Source organism: Xenopus laevis, chromosome 6L, assembly GCF_017654675.1.
Source record: "Xenopus laevis strain J_2021 chromosome 6L, Xenopus_laevis_v10.1, whole genome shotgun sequence".
Taxonomy (NCBI): Eukaryota; Metazoa; Chordata; class Amphibia; order Anura; family Pipidae; genus Xenopus; species Xenopus laevis.
In genome coordinates this window covers 141,325,561-141,339,198 of record NC_054381.1, presented here as the reverse complement: position 1 = coordinate 141,339,198, position 13,638 = coordinate 141,325,561, and the positions used below count along the sequence as shown (strand labels likewise).

At 38.6% G+C, this 13,638-nt stretch overlaps 1 protein-coding gene across 1 annotated transcript in view; it reads left to right on the top strand.

Moving 5' to 3' along the window:
• Window positions 1-6,102, top strand: part of ywhaz.L (tyrosine 3-monooxygenase/tryptophan 5-monooxygenase activation protein zeta L homeolog) — a 30,270-nt gene extending 24,168 nt beyond the window's left edge. The window contains 3 exon segments of the mRNA NM_001086449.1: window positions 2,598-2,761; window positions 2,855-2,950; window positions 4,922-6,102. Coding sequence (NP_001079918.1) covers window positions 2,598-2,761; window positions 2,855-2,950; window positions 4,922-4,981 — 320 coding nt within the window. The 3' untranslated portion in view covers window positions 4,982-6,102.
• Window positions 6,103-13,638: the final 7,536 nt, after the last annotated feature.

The following is a 13,638-nucleotide window of genomic DNA, read 5'->3' as shown; positions in this document are numbered from 1 at the left end:
GTCCATGGAGTTCACAGGCGCCAATTACTTACCGATTCTGTGCATGCACTCCTCTTCAGAAACGGTGATAGGGCGGCGAGCCATTGTGCTTCTCTCGGTTTCTCCTCCCTGCCTTCTATAGGAGATGGCCAGGGAGGAGAAATCGAGCGCCACATGATGGATTGTCGCCCTGTCGTCGTTTTTGCCAAATGCCTCTAAAATACACCAGAAAGCATATATGAATATGAAGGCCAGTTAAAGTGAGATTTGGTATGAAAACTTATTTGCTGACCTAGATATTCTTGGCACAATGTCTGAAACTATTTGCTTCTATTTGTATCCTTGTTATGAACAAACTGACCCTTACCAAATCCTATACCTAGAGAGGAATGATGAACACTGACTTTAAAGCCTTGAAAACACTATTTTTCAGTTGAGTTGTGGCAGATTGTTTTTGCTTTCCATTTTTTACTGTTTTTCCATAATTTAAAAGTTTTTACATTTCCTGATGTTTGGCAGCTCGGTAATCCTAGATGTAGAATCTGAACATTTAGTTGATACATTTCTCAGCAGCATCTCTGGAGTATTAGCAACTATTGTATCAATTCTAACAGCTGCCTGTAATGAAACCCAGAGATTCTGCTCAGCAGGGACAAAGATAACAAATGTATCAACTAAATGTATCAATTTAAGCTGGCCATAGATGTAAAGATCTTTTTGTTATCGTGAGACCACGATTATCGCGAATCGATCGTTTAAATGTACGGTGTCCATCAACTAAAAAGACTATTTCAGGCGATGTTGCCAACAAAACTGAAGGGGAGCTGCCTGCTTGGCCCTGCAAACATGGATAGATTGCACTGGGACCAATAAAATCTTTTTTAACCTGGCTGATCAATTTTCTGACAGATGTACGATCATTCCAATCCCACTAATTTCACGATAATTTGACGGATTGGTCGGATTTAGCTAAAATCGGTCGTTCACCAAAGAAAAATCTTAGCTGAAACCATCTGAACTGAAAGTGTTAGGAGTGTAAAATAAAAAAAACCTTTAAAGGCATAGTTTACATTTGAAACCACCTTTGCTAAATAAAAATAAAAAAAACACAAATATAACTTTGTCATGTTTTCCATCCTCTTCATTAAATAAAAAATCCTATGTTTTTGCCATGGCCAGATGATCTCAGGTCTTCGTCTGCACTTCCGCTCCTGGTTTGCCTGTGCCCAGAAGCATTGTTTCGTGCCGGCAGAAGCAGTGGATTTAAGCACAGAAACACAATATTTTGCATTTCGTGCCGAAATCTGCCCCCACTTGAAAAGGCAAGAGGCAGCTGATTCTCTGCCTGCGGAGAAGCAGTAATGCTAAACATCGTCTGGCCCTAGCCTTATAAAGCCCTATTAGTAAATTGGGCTTTTTTCCCATTCTCTATTTTTTTTTTTTTTTCTCTTCCCTAATTCCAGTCTTTGAGCAGCTCAGTATTGGAGGGCTTCTCCGTGCACTAATAATGTTCTCAGATTCTCCTCCAATCCTCAGATCCCAGAAGTGACAGGAAGTGCCAAAGTAAAACTGGTTTAATATTCTGCTTTAGTGCCACAAATAACAATAGGCAAAAAGTATGTCTAGAGCAAGCCCTGTTCATTCAACTGTTGAAAAAAGGGCGCACACTGTCTCTTTAAAGAGGTTGTTCACCTTTGCGTTAACTTTTAGTATCATGTGGAGAGTGATATTCTGAGACAACTTGCAATTGGTTTTCATTTTTTATTACTTGTGGTTTTTGAGTTATTTAGCTTTTTATTCAGCAGCTCTCCAGTTTGCAATTTCAGCAATCTGGTTGCTAGGGTCCAAGTTACCCTAACAACCATGCACTGATTTGAATAAGAGACTGGAATATGACTAGGAGAGGGCCTGAGTAATAAGTAGCAATAACTACATTTATGGCCTTACAGAGCATTTGTTTTTAAGATGGGGTCAGTGACCCCCATTTGAAAGCTGGAAAGAGTCAGAAGAAGGCAAATAATGAAAAACATATAAAATATAAATAATGAAGACCAAATGAAATATTGCTTAGAATTGACCATTCTATAACATACTAAAAGTTAACTTAAAGGTGATCCACCCCTTTAAGTATGTTTATTGCATTCACCATTTCTAATTAGGGATTTCAGAGCATAAAAAAAGTGTAAAGCTTTAAAGGACCAGTAGAAAAATGTTAGTATGCTACGAAAAAAAAGATGCCAACACATATTAAAATCTTTATTAAGAAATAACTTTACCGAAATTTGATTATGCTCTTCAGAAACGACGACAGGGCGACGATCCATCGTGCGATGCTCTATTTCTCCTCCCTGGCTATCTCCTATAAGGAAAGCAGGGTGGAGAAACCGAGCGCCGCACAAAGGATTGCCGATCGCCTTTTCTGAAGAGGAGCGCAAGCAGAGTTTCTGTAAGTTATTTCTTAATAAAGACTTTAAAGTTTAATATGTGTTGGCGTCTTTTTTTTTTTTTTTCGTAACTGTTGTTACTGGTCCTTTAATGTAAGGCTTATTCCTTTGTATTCCACACGTTCCACTCACAGGAATGTACAACCAATCTAACATGTCCGTCTGTATCGCTAGAAATCGTGGGCCAGTCACAGAAGGCGTATCAAGATGCCTTTGACATCAGCAAAACTGAAATGCAACCAACACATCCAATCCGATTGGGTCTGGCCCTGAACTTCTCTGTGTTCTACTATGAGATCCTCAACTGTCCAGATAAAGCATGTGCTCTCGCCAAGGCCGTAAGTGTTTCCTCACCCTGGTGGTGCATTACCAGACACAAGGAAAGGATTTCTCTGCAATACAAGTAACCTCTGCTTTTGTGCTATTTACAGGCTTTTGATGAAGCCATTGCTGAGCTTGACACTTTGAGTGAAGAGTCCTACAAAGACAGCACATTAATAATGCAGTTACTGAGAGACAACTTAACAGTAAGTCCATGGGCATTCGCTTTCATCTCAAAATACTCGATTCACATATAATACACGAGCCACCAATATCCTGTAAATTATACTTTTATTGCACAAAAGCCATGAATATTTTGTAAATTATATCCTTAAAAATAATTATATCCTTATAAATAAATGGTGACTAGTGATGTCATCAGTTATAAACGGTGAGTAGTGATGTCATTTTTGTCACGACTCACTAAAACGTGTGTATTATAATATAGTGAATAAAGTAGCCCCTATTGTAAAATATATGGATATTATAAATCACCGAGGAGTTTCATGACCATATAAAAACACAAGTGTTTTTATACAGGTCATGGAACTCCGAGGTTACTTCTAATATCCTTATATTTTCCAACAAGGGGTACTTTATTATAATACACAAGTTTTAGTGAGTTATGTGATGAAAACAAGATCACTACTCACTGTTTAACTGACATCACTAGTCACCGTTTATAAAGATATAATTTACAGGATATTCATTGCTTTTGTGTATTATAAATAAAGTACCCCTTGTTGAAAAATGAGGATATTGGAGGTCGCCTCGGAGTTCCATGACCTGTATAAAAACAGTCATTCTCGTGCTGTTATATGGTCATGGAGCTCCTAGTGACTTAGACTATCCTTATATTTTGCAATAGGGGGTACTTTATTCACTATATAAACAGAGCTTGATGATGTCATCGGTGCTCAGTGTTGTCATTTCTGTCACTAAAACGTCTGTTATAATGACTAATGTACCCCCTGTTTTTAAATATAAGGATATCACCTTGGAGTTCCATGACCTGTATAAAAGCACTCTGGACTCCTCGTGACTTATATCCTTATACTTTAGTATATCCTTATACAATAGAGGGTATGATATTCACTATATAATACACAAGAGTCAAGGATATCCTGTAAATGATGTCCTTATAAACGTTGATTAGTCACATGATCAGTTCTAATTGGTTCTCAGTGATGCAACTTTTGCCATATGACCCACTGAAACTTGTGTATTATAATAAAGGCCCCCTGTTTAAAAATATAAGGATATTAGAAATCACCGAGGCCTTCCATGACTTTTATAAAAGCACCCGACTTATGCTTTTACGTGGTCATGGAACTCTTCAGTGGGGGGAACATTATTCATTATGCAATATTTCTCAAATATGGGTTTATGGTAGTGTGGCCCCAGCAATGGCTGCTTTTCATACGGGAGTCTTTGGGCAGATGCATCACAAGGAAACTTCGGGCGGCTTTGGAAAGTGAAGCGTTCAGAGTGGCATCCCGCCTGCGATTTTCATTCTAGCCAGCGGGAGGCAGTTTGGGGAGATTAGTTGCCCCAAAGAAGAGGTTTGTCGCCCGGGTGACTACTCTCCCCGAATCTGCCCGTGTGTCTCTGCCCTAAAGAGAAGTTCTGTCATTCCTCTTAGTGATTACAATCGCCCATCATTAATTACCTTGTCCTTTAAATTCCCTATTCTTGCCAATGTTTACCTGTCTGGTGGGAATGAGCACCCTCTTATATACAGATATGGGATCAGTTATCCGGAAACTCGTTATCCAGAACGTTCCGAATTACGGAAAGGTAATCTCCAATAGACTCCAGTATAATCAAATAATCCAAATTTTTAAGAGATTTCCTTATTCTCTGTAATAATAAGAGTACCTTGTACTTGATCCAACTAAGATATAATTAATCCTCAAACCAGCCTATTGGGTTTATCTAATCTTCACATGCTTTTCTAGTAGACTTAAAGTATGAAGATCCAAATTACGGAAAGATCCTTTATCTGCAAAACCTCAGGTCCTGAGCATTCTGGATAACAGGTCCTGTACCTGTACAGCATGGATGTGGCGATGCTTGATGGTGGTGCTACGAAATCGTAATTGTAATGGATAACCCATAAAAAAGTGAATACTCTTGAAATATTTTGTATTAATCTATTTTTGAACCTTTTATTTTAGTTGTGGACATCAGACACCCAAGGGGATGAAGCTGAACAAGGAGAAGGAGGGGAGAACTAATGGGCCTTCCTTTTTGTCTGCCTCATAAAATTTACACAATAGACCATTCGTCATCCTTACTGTCCCACAAATAGGTTTTTGTTTTTTTGTTTTATTTTGTTTACAATTACGGTTTGTTACTTCTCTTTGGACTTCTATATTTCCCATGTGTTTTTTTTTTTTTTTTTTGTGTTTAATAATAGGGAATAGAGCCAGTTAATATTTGGGGGAAATGATCATTTTGGGGGTTTTTTTCTCTTTAAGGTGGCCAATCTAGGGATGTTGAGTTTTTATACATGTTTTAAGTGTTTTGGCAAAGTACTTCTGGTACACTGTGGATCCACCACAAGCCCCTGTGTTTGAGCTATTCTAATGGAGCGAAGCATCATGGAAAATAAGTGATCGTTTGCAGGGGTGCTTAAAGGGGACCTGTCACCCAGACATAAAAAGCTGTATAATAAATATTTTCAAATCAAACCTGAAACCAAAATTATTATTTTATTTTATTAAAACATTCCCCTTCCCTCCTCACCATCTAATTGTTTAGCCAGAGCATGGACTAGAGTATCTGACTTCCCCATTCTGGCACATAAACAGGATTTTGGCACGATGCAACGCCTGCCTTAATCGCAAAATGTTCATAAAATGGCTGCTGCCTGCTTGCTGTGATTATGAATTCCAAGACTAAAAAAAAACAACAAAATGTTAGTTTTTATAGTGTAAGTGAAGTTTATTTTGCTTGACCAACATCATAAAATAGGATTTGGAATTATTTCTTAAGGTGACAGGTCCCCTTTAATCTCGGCCTCCCCCCTCCTCAGCTGTTATGGGGCTGCCCATACTATAGAGGTGTAGGCCTGTAACAGCTGAAGGGGGGGAGGCAGCTGGATTTCCCTGTTAGAGCAATGGGCACAGACATTGACATTCCTAAAGCAGTTGGGTGCAGAGAACCTGCCCCAATGTTCCTCTAAAGCTTTTATACCCTCCAAGTTTCCGCCTGTCCTTTTTACTGAATGTCCAATGAGAAGGCAAGTACCTGTCCCACCAGTAGCCAAGGAGGAAGGACCCCCTAAATCTTCTGCTTTTGTTAAAGTTGCTATTTGCCATCTTATTTGTATTTAAATCCTTTCAACAACCTAAGATCAAAAAGGAAAAAAAAACGTACTTGACGCATTAAACTCTCCGCGCTTGGTATCCATGTTTTCACTCAAATGGGAATATTTATTAGAGTCAAGTTAGAGATCGCCACAGTCCTCTAGAGTGAAATACCGCCACTCTCCATACATTTCTATGGGATTTTTAAAAGAGTATTTATCAAAGGATGAACTTTCACCCCTTGATAAATACGCTTTTAAAAATCCCATAGAAATGAATGGAGAGTGGCGGTATTTCACTCTAGAGGACTGTGGCGATCTCTAACTTGACTCTTCGGTAAATATACCCCTATATATCAAGCGCCGCAGAAAAGGAAAAACAAACCCTTATATTTAACTTTTAGTTTTATTTTTGTTTTTGATACTTGCCTAACTTGCATGTGGCTGTAAAAAAAAATTAATAAATCAAAAAAAAAAAAAAGAAAGAAACTAGTTACCAGGGGAATAACTCGAGATGATGGCTAGCTTTGTTTAATGTCTTACGGAAATTTTCATGAACAAACCAAGCATAATTGTTAAAGAACATGTGTAATAAGTTGATGTAAGTGGAATAAAAATTTTATGAATGGATTTTTTTCAACTATTTACACTGTCACTTTAAATATCTGCATCGCTTTCTTTCACCTCAATGTTTTAGAAACCTGTAAAAACAAAAAAAACATGGATTTAAAAAGGGCAGGTAACACTGAACTGGGTTGGGGTTTATTTTAAAGGAAAAATTAAAGCTAATCTTAATGCTCTGTTATATGTCGCATCATTTGTAAATGTCTCTCAGTGGGAAGATGCAGATCTCCTGTGTGATTCAATAGCCTTAAAGAGCTAGGTGACCTGGTATGTTCTAGAATACCTCCTTTGTTTGCAGCCTTTCAGTTTGTCACAAAAAAAGCTTGCTCTGGTACTTCATCTTTCTTTACAGGCCCTCTCCTGTTTATTTTCCAGTCTCCGATTCAAACCACTGCTTCGTTGCTAGGGTAAGTTGGAATTGCAGCAGTTTTCTGGTTGCTAGGGTAAGTTGGAATTTCAGCAGTTTTCTGGTTGCTAGGGTAAGTTGGAATTGCAGCAGTTTTCTGGTTGCTAGGGTAAGTTGGAATTGCAGCAGTTTTCTGGTTGCTAGGGTAAGTTGGAGTTTCCTATATATATATATACAATCCAAAGATTCCTTCTGCCTTTTTTCTCTTACAAAATAATTCACCTTAACCGATGAGAGGTGCACAATGTTAGCTCCGCTGCAACCAAGAGCAATTGTGTAATTCAAACTAGTAAATGAACAAAGCCCCTTCATTAAGTTGGAATTTCAGCCGTTTACTGGTTGTTAGGTTCCAAACTGGAGCATTGCTAAACAAACCAATTACAGATTCTCTGGTTATCACGGTCCATTCCATACAGACTGTTAATGATGTAAAGGGATTGTTCACCTTTAGAATTCACTTTTAGTATGATGTAGAACAGTGATCCCCAACCAGTAGCTCATGAGTAACATGTTGCTCTCCAACCCCTTAGATGTTGCTCCCAGTGGCCTCAAAGCAGGAGCTTATTTTTGAATTCCAGACTTGGAGGCAAGTTTTGGTTGTATAAAAACCAGATGTACTGCCAAACAGTCTCCTGCCAGTCCACATAGGGGCTACCAATAGCCAATCACAGCCCTTATTTGGAACCACCCAGGAAAATTTTTCATGCTTGTGTTGCTCCCCAACTCTTTTTACATCTAAATGTTGCTCACAGGTGAAAAATGTTGGGGACCCTTGATGTAGAGAATAATCTGAGACCATTTGCAATAGTTAATTTTTATTAATTATTTTTTTTAGCTTTTTATTTAGCAGCTCTCCAGTCTGCAATCTGTTTGCTGGGGTCCAAATTCCCCTAGCAACCATGCACTGATTTGAATAAGAGGCTGGAATAGGAGAGGCCTGCATAGAAAGATGAGCAATAAAAACTAGCAATAACAATACATTTGTAGCCTTAAAGAACATTTGCGGTTTATTTTTTAGATGGGGGGGGGGGTCAGTGACCCCTATCTGAAAGCTGGAAAGAATCAGAAGAAGGCAAAAAAAAAAAAAACTAGAAAATGTAAGGCCAATTTGAAAGTTGCTTAGAATTGACCATTTTATAACATACAAAAGTTAACTCAAAGCCTCAAGATGAACCACCCATTTAAAGGGCAAGGAATACATGATTTTAATTCTACAAGAATGGTGCTGGAGTTTTCTGTGCTGCGTTTCAGGCATAATAAATAAGTTCTGTTATTCAGAATTGAAACATTACAGGGAGGCCAATGGAAGGAATGCTTGCCAAAATCTCAAACCAATAAATAAGCCGACAGAATGAACAAATAGAAAAGCAGTTAAAAGCTAGAGGTGAAGCCAACTTATTGACATTGTGGCACAAATAGTGGGACATTATCAGCCTCATGTCTATAGATAAAGATGAGCCACCTCAGTGTGTGTATTATATGTATCGTGCTGAGTCACCAATTACTTGCACTTTGATCTGGTCAATATATTATATTGGGAATATTCCTTCTACCTCTGCTTTTAAAGGGGTGTTTCACCTTTAAATTTTAGCACGTTCTACAAATGCTAATTCTAAGCAACTTTTCAATTGCTCTTTGTTTATTTTTTATAGTTTTGTATTTGCCTTCTTCTGACTCTTTCCAGCTTTCTAGCTTTCTAATGGCGGTCACTGACCCCATCTAAAAACAAAAGCTCTGTAAAGCTACAAATGTATTATTTCTACTTTTTATTATTCATCTTTCTTTTCAGGCCTCTCCTATTTATATTCCAGTCTTTCATCCAAATCAGTGCATGGTTGCTAGGGTTAAGTTGGACCCTAGCAACCAGATGGTTAAAGGTGAACAACCCCTGTAACTATCATTACTGTACAAGCTGCTAATTATCCTGCCTCCCACTGAATTAGGGGTGCAATTTTCTATGCAATTTGTATCTGATCATTTACAGAAACATTAGGGCTGCCAGGGAGTCTTGCACAATATATAGTGGTTTTGGATGGGGTCATTCTTATTAAAGGAGAGGCTTAAAGGATCAGTTCAGTGTAAACATAACAACTGGGTAAATAGGCTGTGCAAAATAAAAAAAAAAATCACATTATCTAATGTAGTTAATTAGGCAAAAATGTAATGTATAAAGGCTGGAGTGACTGGATGTCTAATATAATAGCCAGAACACTACTTCCTGCTTTTCAGCTCTCTTAGTTTCCACTGATTGGTTACCAGGTATTAACCAATCAGTGTTTTGAAGGTGGAGGGGCATATGGGACAAAACCATGTGCTTTTCATCCTGACTTTTTCTATAGGGGGGCTTCTGTCCACGAGAATTGGCAAATCAGCTCTCTGCTAGCTTAATAAAGTAGCTGGGCTTTATCTGTTTATAACTGGGGAAATATCTGCCTCTGGAGAGGGAACTGTGTTTATTAGAATATTATATACTGCCAGTCATCCATCCTTGGATTAGAGACAAAGTTTTTAAAGGTACTTTTCCCCTTTAAATTAACTTTTAGTATGATGTAGAGAGTGATATTCTGAGACACTTTCCAATTGGTTATTTTTTTGTGTTTTTAAGTTATTTAGCTTTTTATTTCGGCAACGCTCCAGTTTCCGCAGTCTGATTGCTAATTAAATCCAAATTACCAATCAACTATGCATTGCTTTGAATAAGAGACAAGAATATGAATATAGGAGAGGGCCTGGATAGAAAGGTAATTAATAACAAGAAATTTGACGCCTTACAGAGCATTTAGTTTTCAGATGGGGTCAATGACCCCCGTTTGAAAGCTAGAAAGAAGAGGGCAAACCATTGAAAAAACTATAGAAAATAAATTATAAAGAGCAATTGAAAAGTTGCTTAGAACTGGCCATTCTATAACATACTAAAACTTAACTTAAAGTGACCCATCCCTTTAAAGGAAAACTATACCCCCAAAATGAAAATTGAAGAAACAGATAGTTTATATCAAATTAAGTAGCATATTAAAGAATCTTACCAAACTGGAATATATATTAAAGTAAATCTTGTCCTTTTACATCTCTTGCCTTGAGCCACCATTTTGTGATGGTCTGTGTGCTGCCTCAGAGATCACCTGACCAGAAATACTGCAGCTCTAACTGTAACAGGAAGACGTGTTAAGAGCAAAATACACAAATCTGTCTGTTAATTGGCTCATGTGACCTAACATGTATGGTTTGTTTGTGTGCACCGTGCACCCCGGAGCAGCCCTTATTTTTTAAAATGGCAGTTTTTCTATTTATGATTACCCAATGGCACATACTTCTAGAAAAGTATATAATTATGTAAACAGTTTGTTTACATAAAGCAGGGTTTTATAAATATATTTTTCTAGAGACCTACAATGTTCAGGAGGTATAGTTTTCCTTTAAGCCGACACCTGGCTCCAGAAATCTCTAGTGCCGTGTAGCTCACAGTAAACCAGTAACGGGCTGGTTATAGTTCCCAGCACTAATTAGCAATCAACTGGAAACTGCTTCTCAGCCCCTCCCATTTGTGCTGAGTCATGTCAGCAGTGCACTAGGGACTTGCACTAACTGCCAGCTGCTGCATGTCTGTGAGAGGCTGGCACTGAGGAATATGTCACCTCTCTCGCTCAGTGTATATAATATATATATATATATAATGTGTGTATATGCTTTCAGCAGATTCCCCCCTGCACTTGTGCAATGGACTGGCCAGGCTCAGTTACAGATTGGCCCCATTAGTGAGTGCAAAGCATCATACGGCACAATCATACGGCACAATGACCTTGCCGGGTACTCCGACAGCTATACTTGCGGCTTGACAGATCTAAGCACACGCCACAGATATTAGAGCTTGGGATAAGCACATGTTAATCACTACGTGAGAACAGGAGGGGACAGGGTAGAATTATTTCCTTACAGCAGGTTTCATCTCTGTAGAACAGCCGTGTGCTGTGTTTGTTCTTATTTGCCCTTAAATCATTATACTTCCAGCTATAAACACAGCCACTTACATCTCTACATCAAAATATCTAGTTAACTGTGAAATGATATGCTGGTTGTTGGGGGGGGTGTCTATGACCCCTTAAAGGGGTGGTTCACCTTTAAGTTAACCTCTAGTAAGTTATAGTATGGACAATTCTAAGCAACATTTCAATTGGTCATTATTTTTTTTATTATTATTTATTTTTTTATAGCGTTTGCCCTTTTCTTCTGACTTTTTCCAGCTTTCAAGTGGAGGTCACTGACCCCGTCTAAAAACAAATTCTGTGTAAAGCTACACATTCATTAATATTGCTACTTTTTATTACTCAACTTTCTATTTGGGCCTTTCCTATATTCTTCTATTATTAAGCATTTTTGTTCCTATAAAGAAATAGGGAATGACTAAGAAATAGGCCAAATGGTTAGAAGCAAGAGGCCTACGGACACCTGGGCCCACCAGGACATTCTGCTTTCAATAACAACGGCATTGACATATATTTAATGGATGTGTAGGGATGTGAAAATTTAGACACCCTTACACATTATTGACAGGCACATCCCTAGTAATATGGAAGCCTAAGTGGGTCCTTATGAGGACCTTGTGCTTATGTAACCCCTGTAGTTCTCACAGTGTACACCAGATGGCACTGTGCAGTAATATAAAGGTCTTGGGAACCATGAGGTCTGGGTCCATTGCTTTAGCCCAACCAAGCAGGCTTGGAGGGAATGGGTGTGATCCTAGGACCAGTCCTAGGCCCTAGTAAAGTGATAGCATACTCTTTTATAGATCACTCTAGGAATGATAGAGAGGATATATAGATGAGCAGCTCAAGGCTCCGACGAGGATATTAGAGGGATTGAGATCCCAGGGTATTACTGACTCAGAGTAGGGACCAAAGTGTTGAGACTAGGGATGATAGGAATTCCCCTAGACTGCCACTCAAAGAGATCCTGAAAACTGGGCAATACCTCTCACAGGCTGCAACTCTCTCTGCTGTGTATTTTCTGGCCTGCAGGGATTCAGCCTATACTGGTACTGTGAGTATATGCTACCTTTGTACTATCTGTGTTCTATGCTCCATTGTGGATATACACTATGTTGAATAAATACAGTTCATTGGCTAAGCATTAAAGAACTACTGGCGCCCATTTACTGTACGATTGCACCTGGTTACAGTTCCACTACACCCTGCCTCCACCCCGTTGCAAGGGCTTATTACCCCTGAGAGAGAGAGGGCCTCATTTGTGGTTCCACGCCACATGGAAAGTAGCTAGAACTGACCACAATAAAGTCAGTTTACTATAGATGTATATTGGAAAGCAGTAATTTTTTTTCTTTATGCAGAAAGCAGCTTATGGGTGGAGTTCCCCTTTAACATTCTCCTTTGTGTTAGGTGTGTCTGATGTGTGTGTATATATATATATATATATATATATATATATATATATATATATATATATACATATATATATATATATATATACATATATATATATATATATATATATATATATATATATGGCGTATACAAGGTTTTATAATGACAGTATCCCTTCCACTATTATTAAACACACCAACCTGCATCTTGATCGCCACCTGCTGGATACTGCGCGGTATTAAACAATAAACGCTCGCGGGCAATAAGGAAACATTGGGCCAGACATCATTAATTCATCTTCATATATCTGGGTCAGATCTCTCGGGGTAAAAGAAATCTAAGGCTCGGGAACATTTTGTTCAAAGAGACACAAAAACCCAAAATGATTCATAACCTGCAGACACTTATACGGTGAGGGGAGGATTGCTGCTCTGTGTGATTTCTATAGAGGAACTATAACTAGAATCCTCCCCAATACCTTTTACATTTCTCCATTTCATTCAGATAAAAAAGAAAGAATAAACTCCAGTGTGCTTGTGGGCAATGGCAGGGATTGGGTTAACTACAGATATAAACATTATCACAGGGATTCATTTAATTTAGGGGTTGGGTCCCTCAAATTGATCCCCTTTAATACAGATGAAGATTAAAAGGCACAATCACTGAGAGATGCCACAGTCGTTCTGTCACTTGATTCATATCCCAGACTGATGTTCCTCTTCTTCAAAAATGTGCCGCCCCGGGTACTTTTACTGTGAGTGCTGCTGTTGTTCCCCAGTTATCCTGGAACAATATGGCCGTGAGGTGTTCACAAGACTTGTACCCTGGGCTGGTGCATTCTCCATATGCAGAATGGGGTCAATTCTATAGCAGCTCTTGGGTCCCAAGGGTTCATGCCAGATTTAATCTCGGTTAAATATAAAAAAACCCAAAAAGGGTTACCTAGAAAACTGCTGAATGTTCATTTTAAAGGAGAACTAAATCTTAAAGAAGTAGACTAGAAAATGATGTACATTATGTTTTGTGCTTCTGTACCAGCCCAAGACAATCACAGCCCTTTAGCAGTAAATATCTGTGTCTCCAAAGATGCCCCAGTAGCTCCCCATCTTCTTTTCTGCTGATTCACTGCACATGCTCTGTGCTGCTGTCACTTACTGAGCTTAGGGACCCACTCAC